This window comes from Ruditapes philippinarum, unplaced genomic scaffold (assembly GCF_026571515.1).
Source record: "Ruditapes philippinarum isolate M1 unplaced genomic scaffold, ASM2657151v2 ctg2683_1_1_1_1, whole genome shotgun sequence".
In the NCBI taxonomy this organism is placed as follows: Eukaryota; Metazoa; Mollusca; class Bivalvia; order Venerida; family Veneridae; genus Ruditapes; species Ruditapes philippinarum.
In genome coordinates, this window is record NW_026856403.1 from 20,338 (window position 1) to 38,643 (window position 18,306).

Below are 18,306 nucleotides of genomic sequence, written 5' to 3' on the forward strand. Positions count from 1 at the left end.
CAAATTACTGCACTTCTCACCTGTACTAATAGCGGTATTCTACTGCCTCAACAACTTTAGTACCAGAGGAATAAAAAATTTCTCTCCAATTTATTCGCGAAATCGTGCGGACTTATTCGCGCAAACAAATATTTGCGCTTCGTGGCCATCCGCGAATAAAGCGAATATTCGTTGGGTTACAGTATTTAATTTTGGCCAAAAAGTAATTAAAATTTATAGATAAATAGAGGCCTTGATTCTTATTTAGGCCCGAAAGACGATGTGAAACTATGCTATGATGTTTATATTTCAGATAAATGGCTAATACTAAATGAGATACTAGCTTCAATGTTGCATGTATGTCAGTTATGTAGATTTATTGGTCTGCCAAGAGAAGCTCTTTGTTACCTTAAGAGTGGTTTGAATATTTCTCAAGGTCAAGGCCTTCCAAGATGGTAAGTTACTATTTAGTATGACACATTTACAAGTTGCAGTATTCAATGTTTAACTTCAACAAAAACACATGTGTAAGGATAGAGATTAAGATCAGACAGTAAGATAATTAATTATAATTTCAATGCCCTATCAGATTAATAACATTTTAAAAGAAAATATCTTGCTATTCTTTATAATTATTTTGGATGTTTAGGTCATGTGAGTTTCTGATGGAAATGCTTGGTGTCCAGTCTATGGAAGCAGAATGTGATAAAGCTCTTTCAACTGCTGAGTCCCTCAACTGTATTCTTAGCCCTGATAGTCAGCCTAGAGAAATATCAATGAACCAGTCTAAAACAGGATGTAAGAAAAATAACCAGTCTATTGATAATGAGTCCGACAGTCATGATCAAAACGATTCAGTCATACTCATTTCTAGCACATTGGAGAAAACACCAGAAAGAGCATATGTGAAACAAGAATTGGACAGTGCAAAAAAGAATAAAATGAAGGAATTAAGAGCGCCTTGTTGCTGTTGTATGATAGATGGCTATGATCTGTGTACTGATTTAGTTCGTCACAGACTTTGTATGAAAGCTGGAATAGTTCTCTCTGACTTTCTGGCACAGACTGACATGAGGAGCACAGCTGATCAGTTGTTGAAAGATGTACAGACTAAGTTTGAAATTCTTAAAAGCATTGACAACAGTGATTCCTTGAGTAGTATAACTGACCTCACGCTTTCAAATGATATGTCCAATCTGAAAAATGGTCATATACAGGACCCACAATTATTATATTCATGTTTAGAAACTGGATGTATTAAAGCAGAATCATACCTACATAAGAAAGAATTCCATAAAGTTCACAACATTTGGACAATGTTCCAGAAAATGGAAAAATCTGGACGTTTGAAAAATGTTCTCCATAGTAACATTCTGTTAACTAGACTGGCACTCTGTGATGCATCTGGCTACATGCTTTCTCTGCCTGAAAATCAGACAAAATTAAACCAGTCCAGTTTTAATAACAAAATTGATGAAATGACTCATAAAGTTGACAAATTATCAATAACTTCAAGCAGAAAAGTTTCGTTTGAAAGTAAAGATGATGAAAGCTGGAGTATAACTGGTACATGTATTAACTTAGCTAGAAAGATGGCCAAGTTTGCAGACAATGTCATATCCCCAGTCAGACAGTCTGTAATGAATACATTAAACACACCAGTGTCTAACAACATCAACAAGTGGAAGATGCCCCTAACTACACCAACAAGCAATAGAATGATGGTTCAAGAAAACGTTAGTGATGATGACGATGACATCATAGTGTTTCCTGAATGCAAACCAGTTACTCCACGAGTATTAACAAAGTCATCAAGGATTTCTAGAATGAAGAGCAAAACTGAACCAAGAAATCTTATCAATAAAAAGCCAGCTTTTACAATAGCAGAAGATCCTGTTGATACAGGAGCAGGTAATCTTGCATGTAAATTGAATTTCCTACCTCAATCAACCAATGATACCTCCGTGAACAGTGTTGAGGAAGAATCAATTGTTGGAGAGGCTAAAAGTAAACCAAGAAAACAAGGGAAAAATGGGAAATGCAGTTCAGTATCATCTTTAAATGAAAATGTTGATACTGCAGACATTAAAAGAAAGTCTTATATTCCAAAAAGGTCTGTAAAGAAACAAGCATCTGTTAAAACAAAGTCTGATAATACATCAGATGTCTTTAAGAAAGGAATGACTGAAAAAACAGAACATGATATTGAGGCTTTACAAGAAAAGAAAATAGACAAAAATAATGTATTACTGGATAAAGTCCATAATGCTGATGTTTTTGATTTTGAATCAGAAGCTTCTCCAGTTGTTTCCAAGGTTACAAAAACAGGAAAGACAAGGCAAACAAAGGGAGTTCAAAGGGGCAAAAAGGCAAGTGGTTTATCAAGAAAAGCTACTAATGAGAATAATGAAAAGGAAGTTGATAATAATAAGGAAAATGATAGTACAGTCAAAGGTCGAAAGACTACAAGAAGAAGCAGAGCAAAAAGGGAAACAAATACTGTAGAAAGAGTGAGAAAGAATAGTAATGAGCTTGATGAATGTGAATTAGAAATTTCACTAGTAGAGCTTTCTTTGGACAATGGCAGTTTCTCAGATAGCTATCAATTAGATAATACAAATGAAGCAAATGATTTAGATGAAATTGAACTCGAGGATATACAAGATGATGTAGTAAAAAGAAAGTTGAATAATATTGAAGTGCAGATAGATTTTGATCTTGAACCAATTGAAATTATGAGAGGAGAAACTGTAAAGAAAGGTAGTAAAGGTGGTAAGAAAACAGGAAGGCGTGTTAAAGCAGCACCAAAACCTGATGAAGCTGCAGAGGCAAGATCAATGGAGGATATTGAGTGCAATGAGGAGGAAGATGAAATTGAAGATGATGGTAATGATAGAAGAAGATCTGTGGAGAAGATGAGGAGTGGACGTCTGTGTAGTATGAATGAACTAACTCATGCAGATCTGATGGATATGCCACCTTGTATTGAAGACACAGAACCTGGTAATACGATTGTTTCTTATTTCTCTAGTTATTTTAATTTTTTTTTAAAAATCTGATGTTTCTTTTTGTTTTAAGTATTAATACATAATTAATATTTTTCACAGTGTTTTATTTTTGATAGTATGGAACAAAAAAAAGGGCATGGGAGTAAGAGATATGTCATTCTACCAGTGACTTATGAATCAGAAGGGAGATCTCAGGATAATCAAAACAAAATTAGAAATTGTTTATATTTGCTTAAATTTAATCAAAATAGTATTGTCACATTAAGTTGTCTGAACTTTAAAGTGAGACACATTTCTTATTTATGTTATTAACATGTAACTTTTGTTGTTTTAGAATGTAATGAAGAAAGTGGTTCAGATATTATATCAACTATGGAGAGTTTATATGAGAGACTGTGTAAGTTTCCTCCAAACCCCCAGCATTCAGATGTCTGTCATATACTGGCCCTACACCACCTCAATACAGACCCACTGAGGGCAGCTTTCCTCCTGAATGATGCAATGGCTGTCACTTTCAGGCATCAGATTATACTGAACCTTGACAAAAAGGCCAGGTAAGAAAAACTGTGCAGTTTCAAAACCTACAAAACATTTGTACCATTAATGCTTCGTTATTTTCCTCTATAGATTTTGACTTTTAGACAACTCTATTTGAAGCTGACTAGTTTTTTAGCCAATTTTATGTGTCATGATTCGACAAATAATACAGATGGAAAAGTTTATGTTTGAAATCTTGTAATAAGCTTTTACTGTTTAGATTTTTGATGAACCATAATTTGATCCTTGAGACTGATATATGCAGGGTGTCCATTTGACCCTTGAAATGAATTTTTTTACACTTTAATTTTTCAAAAGATCTGATTTGACCCTGAGGATTTTAATTGGAGGATCCAATTTTGTTAAAATCATGGGGATTTGGCCTTGTAGTTTGTAACACTTTGTCAAAATGACCCTCTGGATTTCATGGCTAGTGAACACCCTGTTTATGAAAAACTAAATTTCCAATTTATCATTAACCTGTAGTGATTTAAGAAATATTTTGCATTCTAACTTCAACTTTTAATTTTTAACTTGAATCAATAATGTTTTATGAAATATATGTTTATATTTTAGGAGAGAGGCTAAGGGCAGTGTGGCATCAGCTAGCAAGAGAATCAGTACCCCTGAAGAGAGTTTATTGTTTAGTGGCAAGGATCTTCAACTGAGAGACATGGTCAAGTCAATTCCTGAAGGTAAAGGGTTTGTTTCGTGTTTAATGCAAAGGAGTGTGGCCTAGTGGTTAAGGTAACTGCCTTCAACCTCAGGGGTTATTGATATGAGCCCCTTTTTAGGTCACTGAAACATGTGTCCTTGTATTAAGCTTTCATTGCAATCAAGCTAAAATAAATGTGATAGTTAAGTGTAATTTTGTTTAACAAGTAATTGCTACATAATTTGAAATTTCATGGGATGATTGTTCTTATTACATGTAAGTAGAAGTCTTTTACAGATTTTGGGGTCAAAGGTCAAGGTTACAATGACCTTTTAAGTGCCAAGTACACTGATTTAGAATTTGAAATCTACTACCCAGCTGCACTGAATTAGGTTTTATATGATCCACACCTCTTAATAAAATGTTTTGTTTATAAATTTTTCTCAATCTTTTTTTATGGATTCAAACAAATATTTTGAATTTTCATGATATATATTACCATTCCATGGAAAGTCAACATCACTAGTTTGGCACATCACTTATTTCACCGGTAATGGCATATTTCCATATGGCCAGTGTTAACATTGGTCAAAATTGACATATTTTATGTTATAAACCTGAACAACAAAGTTTTTGTGCAAAATATTTTCAATCTATAGAATTTTTTTTGAAACAGAACAACATTTTATAAATTTCTGCAAAAAAGTCACAATAGTCAGTTAATATGCATGCATACGTCTGAAACAATCCTCATTTTCTAAATGTTCCTGTTTGTTGAAAAAAATAGTTTGAGTTACAAAGTGAAGATAGTTTTGATATTTAAAATTGAGAAATATAACAGTTATTTTAACTGATGCATAAAAAAAATTTGAGAGTGTTATACCATTTACGGTGATTTAAATGATGATGTAGTGATTTCATTAAATCTGATTTTGATCTAATATGTTGTTGTTTCCTTGTGCCACACAGCAAAAAATGTTACAGCTTATAAATATTTTTATGCCTCCGCCATGTAATGGCCGGGGCATATAGTGTTACCCTGTTCCGTCCTTCCGTCATTCCGTCCTTCCGTCATTCCATCCTTCCGTCATTCTGTCATTCCGTCATCATTAGTTTCCATTCATTATCTTAGTAATGGTTGCACACATTCAACTCAAATTTGACATATGGATATGTCATGAGAAAATACAGGTCAAGTTCGAATTTGGTCATGGTTCGATGATTTTTGGCAGAGTTATGCCCCTTTTACTTTAAAATAATATGAAATTTTCAGTTTCCGTTCATTATCTCCCCAAAGGTACAACCCATTCAACTCAAACTTGACATATGGATATGTCATGATAAAATACAGGTCAAGTTCGAATTTGGTCATGGTTCGATGATTTTTGGCAGAGTTATGCCCCTTTTACTTTGAAAATAATATGAAATTTTCAGTTTCCGTTCATTATCTCCCCAACGGTACTACACATTCAACTCAAACTTGACATATGGATATGTCAAAGGAATGCGCAGGTCAAGTTTAAATTTGGTCATGGTTCAATGATTTTTGGCAGAGTTATGCACCTTTCACTTTGAAAATAATATGAAATTTTCAGTTTCTGTTTATTATTTCCCCACCGGTACAACACATTCAACTCAAATTTGACATATGGATATGTTTTTGGAATGCCCAGGCCAAGTTCGAATTTGGTCATGGTTCAATGATTTTTGGCAGAGTAATGCCCCTTTTACTTTGAAAATAATATGAAATCTTCAGTTTCTGTTCATTATCTACCCAACAGTGTTACATATTCAACTCAAATTATGTCTCCCCCACCTCGGGGGGAGACATATTGTTTTTGCCTTGTCCGTCCGTCAGTCCGTCTGTCAGTCCGTCCGTCCATTCTTCGTTTCCGGACGATAACTAGAGTTCCTTTTGACCTACAGCTCTCAAACTTCATAGGATGAATGGTCTTATTGAGCAGATGATCCCTATTGTTTTTGGGGTCAGTAGTTCAAAGGTCAAGGTCACAGTGACCGTTGGTCAATTTCTCGTTTCCGGATGATAACTAGAGTTCCTTTTGACCTACAGCCCTCAAACTTCATAGGATGATTGGTCTTATAGAGCTGATGATCCCTATTGTTTTTGGGGTCAGTAGGTCAAAGGTCAAGGTCACACTGACCGTTGGTCAATTTCTGGTTTCCGGATGATAACTAGAGTTCCTTTAGACCTACAGACCTCAAACTTCATAGGATGATTGGTCTTATTGAGCAGATGATCCCTATTGTTTTTGGGTCAGTAGTTCAAAGGTCAAGGTCACAGTGACCGTTGGTCAATTTCTCGTTTCCGGATGATAACTAGAGTTCCTTTTGACCTACAGCCCTCAAACTTCATAGGATGATTGGTCTTATAGGGCAGATGATCCCTATTGTTTTTGGGGTCAGTAGGTCAAAGGTCAAGGTCACAGTGACCGTTGGTCAATTTCTCATTTCCAGATGATAACTAGAGTTCCTTTTGACCTACAACCCTCAAACTTCATAGGATGATTGGTCTTATTAATCAAATGATCCCTATTGTTTTAATGGTCAGTAGGTCAAAGGTCAAGGTCACAGCGACCGTTGGTTAATTTCTCCTTTCCGGATGATAACTAGAGTTCCTTTAGACCTACAACCCTCAAACTTCATAGGATGATTGGTCTTATTGAGCAGATGATCCCTCTTGTTTATGGGGTCAGTAGGTCAAAGGTTAAGGTCACAGTGACCATTGGTCATTTTCTCATTTCCGGATGATAACTAGAGTTCTTATCAGTGAGGACATTTAACTTTTATTGATATATCAGTGATATATCAGTTGTCTGGTTTTATATACTCTGTTCTTTTTTTATCTTTCCACCCTTATGCGGTCATTTCTTCCCCGCTGCGCGTTCAATGCACAGTTATTCTCAGCAGTGGGGGAGACATGCGCTTTTTTACAAAAGCATCCTCTAGTTTGACATATGGATATGTCAAAGGAATGGGCAGGTCAAGTTGGAATTTGGTCATGGTTCGATGATTTTTTGGCAGAGTTATGTCCCTTTCACTTTGATACATCTTAAGAATAAGCAGTTTAAGTTTGAATTTGGTCGTGGTTCAATGATTTTGGACAAACTTATCTTTCTTGAATGTTGGAAAAATTTTGAACTTTCAGTTTCAGCACTCATACTTTTGTGGAAATGTATGTAGCCATTATTTTGGCTACAAATATGAAATATGCTATTTTCAAAAGGTTAAGACTGAATAATTTCAGTGCCTTGAACATTGTATGGAAATGGTTTGTGTTAACATTGAAAAGTTTTAAGGGCTTTGAACTTAAAATGAAAAAAATAATTTGTGCAAACAAATTTGTAACTAAATATTATAACATCTGAAGTTTTGGCTGCATGCGGGGGCATCCGTGGCATGATGACACATTTCTAGTTATACCATAAGTTGATTGTTTGTTTTCCTACTTGTTTCAAAGCACTAAGAGGAGCACAGTATACCTGTAATTGGAATGAACTATTGTAGTAAATGTATATATTTATAGGTTGGTGTGTTGCACAGTTGTCAGTGGTTAGTGTTGGGTTGCCATGCAAACAGATGATTCTGACTAGATTTGTAAAAGATGAAGATCCAATTATACTCAAGTTACCTGGATTCTCCTCTCCCCAGGTACACACCTTTTGATTTGTCTGTTGATTTGTTTCATACAAATAAACATTTTATTTATATGTTTGATCTTTTATGTTTCTTTATCTATGACAGTTGCATACAATTTTATATATGGCTTAGTATAATGTAATAGATGAAAATAATAAAATAAGTGGAAATTTATTTAACATAATGAAATAATTGTTTCGGAAATCCTGAACGAATATCTTTTCTATACAAAAATCATACCGTATTAAGGTTATTTCTTACATAGCAATAGTAATGTTAAACACTATGTTTAGGATATACATGTATATTTTTAGGGTCGCCATGTGTTGAAGGATTTTAGTATGATATTAGAGAATAATGCTGAAAGTGCTAAGATAGAATCAACGACAGAATGGTGGAACATGCGTCGTAAACTAGACACTGATATGGAGGTAGGTTTACCAGTTTTATAGGAGACAATGATTGGTTTCTGAAGGGGTTCTGAAATTATGGTAAAAATAAAGCAAATGACTTTGGAATTTCTGGTTTTACAATGCTACAACTTAAGTATATTAATCAGGTAAAAATGTAGTGGATAATGTTTCAGAATTTCAGCTTTTTGCTCTGAGCTATTGTTGGTTTTTTAGCTCACCTGAGCTTGCTCAGGGTGAGCTATTAGGATCGGTAAATGTCCGTCGTCCGTCATCCGTCGTCCCTCGTACGTCCACAATTGCTTGTGAACACTCTAGCGGTCACATTTTTGAACCAATCATCATCAAACTTTGTCAGGATGCTTGTTTAGTCAATAGCTTGAAAGATTTCGAACATGGGTCATCTCCAATGAAAATCTAGGTCACAGGAGCTATAAATAGAAAAACCTTGTGAACACTCTAGCGGTCACATTTTTAAACCAATCATCATCAAACTTGGTCAGAATGCTTGTCTAGTCAATTGCTTGGATGAGTTCGAACATGGGTCATCTCTGATGAAAAACTAGGTCACAGGAGCTAAAAATAGAAAAACCTTGTGAACACTCTAGTGGTCACATTTTTGACCCAATCATCATCAAACTTGGTCAGGATGCTTCTCTAGTTGATAGCTCGGATGAGATCGAACATGGGTCATCTCGGAAGAAAAAGTAGGTCACAGGAGCTAAAAATAGAAAAACCTTGTTAACACTCTAGCGGTCACATTTTTGCATCAATCATCATCAAACTTGGTCAAGATGCTTGTCTAGGTGATAGCTCGGATGAGTTCGAACATGGGTCATCTCGGATGAAAAAGTAGGTCACCGGAGCTAAAAATAGAAAAACCTTGTTAACACTCTAGCGGTCACATTTTTGCATCAGTCATCATCAAACTTGGTCAAGATGCTTGTCTAGGTGAATGCTCGGATGAGTTCGAACATGGGTCATCTCAGATGAAAAACTAGGTCACAGGAGCTAAAAATAGAAAAACCATGTTAACACTCTAGAGGTCACAATTTTGTCTCAATCATCATCAAACTTGGTCAGGATGCTTGTCTAGGTGATAGCTTGGATGAGTTCGAACATGGGTCATCTCGGATGAAAAAGTAGGTCACCGGAGCTAAAAATAGAAAAACCTTGTTAACACTCTAGCGGTCACATTTTTGCATCAATCATCATCAAACTTGATCAAGATGCTTGTCTAGGTGATAGCTCGGATGAGTTGGAACATGGGTCATCTCGGATGAAAAACTAGGTCACAGGAGCTAAAAAATAGAAAAACCATGTTAACACTCTAGTGGTCACAATTTTGACTCAATTGTCATCAAACCTGGTCAGGAAACTTGTCTAGGTCATTGCTGGGAATAAATTGAACATGGGTCATCTCGGATGAAAAAGTAGGTCACCGGAGCTAAAAATAGAAAAATCTTGTTAACACTCTAGTGGCTACTGTTGTGATCCAAATATTCTGTTAATTGGTCTGAAAGTTTGTTTTGATGATTTCTAAGTCAAGTTCGAACATGGGTCATCTTGGATGAAAAACTAGGTCACACCGCCCAAATATGGAAAAACCTTGTTAACATTCTAGTGGTCACATTTTCGACTCAATTATCATCAAACTTGGTCAGGATGCTTGTCTAGGTAATTGCTTGGATGAGTTTGAAATCGCATGTGGAACTAGGTCACCGGAGCTAAAAATAGAAAAATCTTGTTAACACTCTAGTTGCTACTATCCTGGAAATTGGTCTGAAAGTTTGTTTTGATGATTTCTAGGTCAAGTTTGAATATGTGTCACCTGGGTAAAAAACTAGGTCGCACTGCTCAAATATGGATAATCCTTGTTAACACTGTAGTGGTCACATTTTTGACTCACCTGTCATGAGACTTGGTCAGAATGCTTGTCTAGGTAATTGTTTGGATGAGTTTAATAAGTCAGGTGAGCAATATAGGGCCATCATGGCCCTCTTGTTTAAGTTTGGCCAGGGTTAATTACAAAATGCAAGGAATCTATTCTACTAAAAACCGAAAAGCCCGATTGTGTTACTTTTGATTGTGCATAGTGTGTTTTTACCTTACAAGTCCCTCTTTTCAAATGTATCATACTGACTATTGGTTGACTTTTCAGACAGAAGTTTACTACATGTAATGTGAATCATAGAGTTATAAGAATATCTGGATCTGTGACATTATGCATTAAAAGCTTTGTTAGAACAAGATGGCTGAAAATACAGAAGCATTATGTGTCTCTTCATACTTTGACAGTAAAGTAACAAAGTCACTGAAAGTAATTCTAAAAAAGTCATACCAAATTTGGTAATAATGTAAAAAATTGAGCCAACACATTCTACTAGTTTTGACTTGAATACATCCTTATCAGAATTTTAAATCAACATCATACAAAAATTCACAAAACATCTGTTCAGGCAGCTGATCTTTGTTGTATTGAAATTTGAATAGTATAATTATTTAGCGGAACAAATACTGGTATGTAAGAAAATTACACAGCTTTAAAGAGCTTTTATAAGTGTATAACTATGTGATAATAAAATAATCTGTTCATTACAGAATGTAGTAGATAGAATGGAGAAACACCTGTTAGGTCACTGGAGATGTGCTGTAACTGCAGGAGAATTTCAGGATAAAATCCTCTATGTTGTGTGTAAAGAAATCAGTAATATAACAGGCAGAGATGTTAGGAAAGCTCACACTGAGGTATGTTTCTGCAATGTTTATCTACTATATGTTTTGAATTGTATGAAATTATATCTTACCCCCTCTTGTAAATGGAAATTGTTCAGTTGAAAGCTTCATTAGACAGAAGGATTTAGTTGTACAACACTAATATGATGTACAATTTTCAAAGCAATACAACACAATTTAGAATTGTGTGAATCATCAGATTTCCCTCCAAAACGCTTCCCTCCAAATGGAAAAATTTTACCTCAAAACTTGTTTTGTCTTTATTTTTAGTTGCTGTTAATGGCACACAAGATTGTTACAGAGAAGGAAATGGGGCAATGTGTCGGTGAACTGCTTGGTGTTAATGTACCTACTGTCATAGAGAACATTGTCTCAGTTCTCAAGAAATACTCGAAGCTCAATATTGGCAACGGAGATAAACACTCCCACACAATTCTCATTCTGGACAAGGTATTTGAGCTGCATCATGACAAAACCAACATAGTGCGTTTGCGACCAGCATGGATCCAGACCAGCCTGCGCAGTCTGATCAGGATCTATGCTGTTCGCTCACCAACCCTAATACAAGTAGAAAAACTGATAGCGAACAGCATGCTGGTCGCAAACGCACTATGTTGGTTTTGTCATGACGCGGCTCATTTCTGTCATTTACAACTTACATTTACAATGGAACTTTTTTGTAATAATTGCTGTTAGTCTTTTAACTTTTCTTTCTAACTTGTTAGTGTAATAACTATGGCTACAGTTTTTAATTCAAAATATTAACTGGTCAGACTCAGTTCACTTATTTGTGTGTTGTTCATGAAATACTTAAGGTATTAGGACCCTAATGGGCACTATCAGGAACTAAAGAATTGACATCATAGGTCAGATGTATACCTTAAAGTACACCTGTATGCAAAATTTAAACAAAGTTTACCGTACGGAAATCAAGTTATGGCCACTTTTCTGAACTCAAGCTAGGATGTTATGAGGGCCCTTTTTAGCTCACCTGTCACAAAGTGACAGGGTGAGCTTTTGTGATCGCTTTACGTCCGGCGTCCGTCCGTCGTCCGTCCGTCGTCCGTCCGTAAACTTTTACTTTAAATGACATCTCTTCATAAACCACTAAGCCAATTTCATCCAAACTTCACAGGAATGTTCCTTTGGTGGTCACCTTTAAAAATTGTTCAAAGAATTTAATTCCATGCAGAACTCTGGTTGCCATGGCAACCGAAAGAAAAAACTTTAAATATCTTCTTTTAAAAAACCATAAGAGCTAGAGCTAAGATATTTAGCATGAAACATGTTCTAATGGGTGTCTACCAAGTTTGTTCAAATAAAAGCCCCGGGGTCAAAATTGGCCCCGCCCCGGGGGATCATTGATTTTCCCAATATGCATATAGTAAAAACTTAAAAAATCTTCTTTTAAAGAACTCAAAGAGCTAGAGCTTAGATATTTGGCATGAAACATCTTCTAGTGAGTGTCTACCAAGTTTGTTCAAATAAAAGCCCTGGGGTCAAAATTGGCCCCGCCCCAGGGGGTCATTGATTTTCCCTATATGCATATAGTAAAAACTTAAAAAATCTTCTTTTAAAGAACCCAAAGAGCTAGAGCTAAGATTTTTAGCATGAAACATGTTCTAATGGGTGTCTACCAAGTTTGTTCAAATAAAAGCCCTGGGGTCAAAATTGGCCCCGCCCCGGGAGGTCATTGATTTTCCCTATATGTATATAGTAAAAACTTAAAAAATCTTCTTTTAAAGAACTCAAAGAGCTAGAGCTTAGATATTTGGCATGAAACATCTTCTAGTGAGTGTCTACCAAGTTTGTTCAAATAAAAGCCCTGGGGTCAAAATTGGCCCCGCCCCAGGGGGGTCATTGATTTTCACCATATGCATATAGTAAAAACTTAAAAAATCTTCTTTTAAAGAACCCAAAGAGCTAGAGCTAAGATATTTAGCATGAAACATGTTCTAATGGGTGTCTACCAAGTTTGTTCAAATAAAAGCCCTGGGGTCAAAATTGGCCCCGCCCCGGGGGGTCATTGATTTTCCCTATATGCATATAGTAAAAACTTAAAAAATCTTCTTTGAAAAAACCCAAATAGCTAGAGTTAAGATATTTAGCATGAAACATCTTTTAGTGAGTGTCTACAAAGTTTGTTCAAATAAAAGACCTGGGATCAAAATTGGCCCCGCCTCGGGGGTCAATGATTTTCTTTATATGTGTTTAGCAAAAACTTTAAATCTTCTTTGAAAAAACCCAAATAGCTAGAGTTTAGATATTAAGCATGAAACATCTTCTAGTAAGTGTCTACAAAGTTTGTTCAAATAAAAGCCCTGGGGTCAAAACTGGCCCGGCCCCAGGGGTGTCTTTGTTTTTAACTATATGTGTATAGTAAAAACTGAAAAAAAATCTTCTTTTAAAAAGCCCAATGAACTAGAGCTTAGATGTTTAGCATGAAACATCTTCTTATGGGTGTCTACCAAGTTTGTGCAAATAAAAGCCCTCGGGTTAAATTGGCCCTGCATGTTGGGGGTGGGGGTTGGGGGGGGGGGGGGGCTATGTACAGGTGAGCGACCTCAGGGCCATCATGGCCCTCTTGTTTAGAAATGAGGAACCTTTAAATAAGCTGCAATAACATTCTAATGAAAAATGTTTTCCCATGAATTTTTGGTAAGAAACAAAAAGTACCATTCAGCTAACAATCCACATAAGCAAAATTATGGTTTCTACTTAAAATTTATGAAATCTGTATAAAATGTTACCCTACCCAACCCATTTTTACCACATGTCTGACTATTTTTCTACTTTGGGAGCCTAATTCAAAAAATTCTTAAAATTTACCCAAAAGAGTGCCTGTTTCCAAAGTTTCCCTAAATTTTTTAAAAAGTATATTGGTTGATCTTGTAAAATATGAAATACTTTTACCGTCTAGTTTTGATTATATAACACTTTGAATATATCAGGTACCATATTTATTACTAAATTTAGCATAATTTAGCCAATAAATACCTATATAAATTAAAAATTCAAAATTAAACACTTTTTTCTTTCCATATGGGACATGAGAGATACATAAATAATGTTAAAAGAAAAAAAGAAAGAAAAAAAAGTTGACCCTTCTGGGGATTGAACCCATGGCCCTCATTTCCAATGTAGTTAACATTAATTCTAGTCTATTTGAATACTCTTCAAAGCGGAGGTAGTGCATTAGGGTGCTAATACCTTAAATTGACTACAAATCAGGTAGAATTGGTTAGAACAAACTAATGTCTGTAACAAATCATACATGTTTTTTTCATTTAAATTTATCTAATTTAATGGGTAATGCAAATTATTTTAATAAATCAAAATTTCATTTCTAACCTGTACTGGAATTCATTGTCAAAGTGACAATTTCCTTTTAAATGCTTATGAAAAGTTAGATAATGATATAATTTAGGTTTTTCAATATATTGACAATATTTTAGGTATAAAGCTCAAAGCAATCTGCATGGCTTTAATCATGTTCAACTTTGAGTCTACATTCCCATTTTGTATGTTAAATATATGATATTTTCAGACTATACAACATCTGCCATGGGAGAGTATTCCAGTGTTATGTGACAAGTCTGTTTCACGCATGCCATGTTTGTCCCACTTAGTCACTCAGCTTAACAACCATTACAAGGGAAAAAACTCTGTATTTGTCAAGGGAGTTAATGCAAGGAATACTTTCTACATTCTAAATCCAGACTCAAATCTACCAAGGACTCAGGATTTCTTTAAGGAATGGTTTGAAAGGTAGTCAAAAATTTATTTAATGTTACGCAGACTGAAGACATAAATATGGGAATCTTGTCAGAAATGTATTTGTAAATAGCTGTTACTGTAATGTTTCTATGGTAACATAAGTAATGCCTGCTAAAATGTAATTGAAAAATATTTTACACTCTTGAATAGCGTACAGTACTCAAACGATTTTCATGACAATTATTGCCACAGCTTTACATAATAATTATGTGACGCACAGAAATATTTGTAATAAACTCATGAAAATCATTTTAAAAATATAATACAAATTCCATAATTATTTGAATGCAAATTGGATATGTTGCGAACATTACTCACAATAAAAAAAATAAAAATTCTAAGAGAACCTAAGGGGGAACCTTGCCTCTCACCGTTTAGGGTTCAAATCCAGACACAGACTTTGGATTCTTTCATGGGCTAGCTTATGGAATATATTGGTGGTTCTACTCAAGTACCTGTCAGTGTATAGAAAGGCACCTGAGGTCTTCCTCCACAGTAAAGCTGGAAATTTTCCATGAGCTATACAGTATTGGTGCGACTAAAAAAATAGTACTTAATACATAGATCTAAGAGTATTTTATACATTGTATAATTTTAGTGAGAAAGGTTGGTCAGGTGTGATTGGATGTCGGCCAAGCAGTGAACAGTTCATAGATGCTCTCACTAATAAAGACTTTCTAATGTAAGTAAAAATGTTGTTTTACCATTTGTATACATGTAGTATAACCTTGTGTATGAAATCATCTCAAAAATGAAATATCTCTGTACTTCTTATTTTCTGCTAATTATTTTTAGTTGCAACACAACTGCAAAATTTTGATTTGCAGAAAATCTATGTCAATAGTCTCTAAATATTTTGATAACCCCACCCTCCAACTATTGAAAGATTCAAGTCCATGACAGATATTTTGAAAGATAAGGTTTAACCAAATACATTTTATCTTTTTATACATTTATATTAACAGATTTTGTGGACATGGAAGTGGAGGTAGAATATTCTCTAGTGATGAGATAGAGAAGTTGACAGCCCGAGCTGTGACGATGTTGATGGGTTGTAGTAGTGGTAGATTACATGTCAAAGGTCAGCTTGAACCCACCGGTATGATGATCAGCTATTTCCTAGCTGGATGGTAAGTTAAAACAAGTTGTACTGTATATAAAACTATCAAGATGAAACATTTATCAAATCCTGAAATGCTTACAGCAGTAATGACTTGTGTGCACCACCAGTATACGGTCAGGCTAGGCCACACAACTTTTGTGTTGTATTATCCCATGGAAAAGATAGATAACTATTGTACTTGCATCAGCCTCTGCGTCACACTTTGGTTAAATTTTTGCCTGCAAGTTGGCATCTCTAAAACTATGACAATTTCACACACTTATGTCAGAGTATAAAACAAGGTTACTCTCCAAGGCCCATAACTCTAACATAGATTTTGACAGAATTATGGCCCTTTTTTAACTTAAGAAAATCTACATTGTCTCAGTATTGAGAATAGTGAAGCAATCTGTTCTACTGACTGTGACAGCTCTTATTATGTTTATGTTGTATGAACTATAAATTAGTAATAAACTTAAAAGCCCAACTATAAACAGTTGATTGCTTTCTGGCTATCATTCTAACAATAAAATGAATATTTTTCTAAGTTTATATCAGTTACATTAAATTAATTAGATATGAAGAAAAAAGTGTTTACCATCATTTAGCTCAAGTTTCTTATTATTGCAGTCCAAGTATGGTAGCCAATTTATGGGATGTTACAGATAAAGATATAGACAAGTTCACTGAAGATTTGATAAAGACGTGGATGTCATCAAGTCACGGAACATACCTCACTACACTCGTGCAGAAATCACGTGCAGTTTGCAAGCTTAAATACCTCAATGGTCTGGCACCAGTTGTGTATGGACTACCCGTTTTTATAAACAAAGGGAAAAAATAAATAGCAATTGTTAGTGAAATTGGACTAGTTAAAAGTTTGAAAGATCGGTTTTAAAATCCAGTCTATATTGAAGGAGTTGAATTCTAGTGCACATATGGAGTACAATAAAAGTGGCATTATGTCTACTCATAATTATATTGGGAATCTATAACAACATAGGGACTTTGAGAAGGTTGATGGATAGTCCCATGAATATGTGTGTGTCCTTGAGTACTTAATCAGATGAAGAAGTTGAATAATATTTTACACAACAAGATATATCCAGTTGTAATCAAGGAGCCAATATAAAATGCATGTTGAAAGGAATAAAAATAATTGTTGACCAAAGATGTTAAATCCAAAACATTGGTTTCTCACTATTTTTAATATTTTTTGTTTGTTTTGTTTGATATTCAGGTAAATGTAGTTAACAATGTGTTGATGGTACTTCTCAAGTGCCAGTTCCTTCCTGAAATAATGCTAAATTTAAGTTCCTAAGGTTATCCTGCTATAGTAAATCTGTTTGAAAAGTTTTGGTATGACTTTGGTGAGAATAAGTTTGTCACTGTATTGTGTAGTAATTTGTATAGTACTGTACATGTTAATTTTTATTCCTTGTATAAATCTGATTAGTGCTGAATGAAATCTTATAATTTATAAATTGTATGAATTTCACGTAAGTAGGGAATCAGAAAAGTAGACTGATATCTTGTTGTGTAATTTGTCACTTAGGATTTTATAATTTTATGACTCAGTTGTCATGTTGTTGCATATATATGTTTGTAAGATCTTCAGGGGTCATCATTCAACATATATAGATATTGATTTACCAAGTCTTGGACAATGTTACAACGCAAGTGTGTGGTTTTGTACATGTGATTAACTGTATATGAACTATTGTGTCATTTTAGTACTGAATTTTTTCAAAATGTTAAATAATCAATAATCCCAGTATATTGAATACTAGTTCTAAATGTCCTATTTTAAAAGTTTAAGAGTAACTAACATGTAGTAAAGGAATGTTCTAACTATATTTGAACAAATGCACTAGAAGCATAATATCAACAGATTTTGAAATCCTTGTTTTGTCTCATGTAATGAATGTCTTAGTATTACTCTTTTGATTTATTATAAATACATGTATATCAAATAGAAAGTCAGTGGGAAAGTTTCTTAAAGTTAATTTCTTAAAATAGTTAATAGATATGAGCCGCGCCATATCAAAACCAACATAATGGGTTTGCGACCAGCATGGATCCAGACCAGCCTGCGCATCCGTGCAGTCTGATCAGGATCCATGCTGTTCGCTATCAGTTTCTCTACTTGTTATAGGGTTTGTAAACGAACAGCATGGATCCTGATCAGACTGCGCGGATGCGCAGGCTGGTCTGGATCCATGCTGGTCGCAAACCCATTATGTTGGTTTTGTCGTGACGCGGCTCAATTATATTCTACTATAGTATTTTCAAAGATCTTTTGCAAATTTGTTTATTTAATTTTATTCATAAAAATGATGATTACAGGCCTATATTCATTTATAATATTGTGTATTCCCAATATCAATTTTTCAGTGAATATTTGTAATATTTTATATCATCTTTATAAATGGAGGCTCCAAATTT

General features: G+C 34.7%; 1 protein-coding gene across 1 annotated transcript in view; it reads left to right on the top strand.

Annotated features, from left to right (window-relative positions):
- Window positions 1-18,306, top strand: part of LOC132746400 (uncharacterized) — a 34,629-nt gene extending 16,323 nt beyond the window's left edge. The window contains exons 14-25 of the mRNA XM_060735522.1: window positions 293-434; window positions 629-2,982; window positions 3,322-3,541; window positions 4,101-4,219; window positions 7,724-7,848; window positions 8,151-8,267; window positions 10,848-10,994; window positions 11,253-11,432; window positions 14,530-14,750; window positions 15,358-15,441; window positions 15,725-15,889; window positions 16,492-18,306. Coding sequence (XP_060591505.1) covers window positions 293-434; window positions 629-2,982; window positions 3,322-3,541; window positions 4,101-4,219; window positions 7,724-7,848; window positions 8,151-8,267; window positions 10,848-10,994; window positions 11,253-11,432; window positions 14,530-14,750; window positions 15,358-15,441; window positions 15,725-15,889; window positions 16,492-16,705 — 4,088 coding nt within the window. The 3' untranslated portion in view covers window positions 16,706-18,306. The remainder of the gene's footprint in view (window positions 1-292; window positions 435-628; window positions 2,983-3,321; window positions 3,542-4,100; window positions 4,220-7,723; window positions 7,849-8,150; window positions 8,268-10,847; window positions 10,995-11,252; window positions 11,433-14,529; window positions 14,751-15,357; window positions 15,442-15,724; window positions 15,890-16,491) is intronic.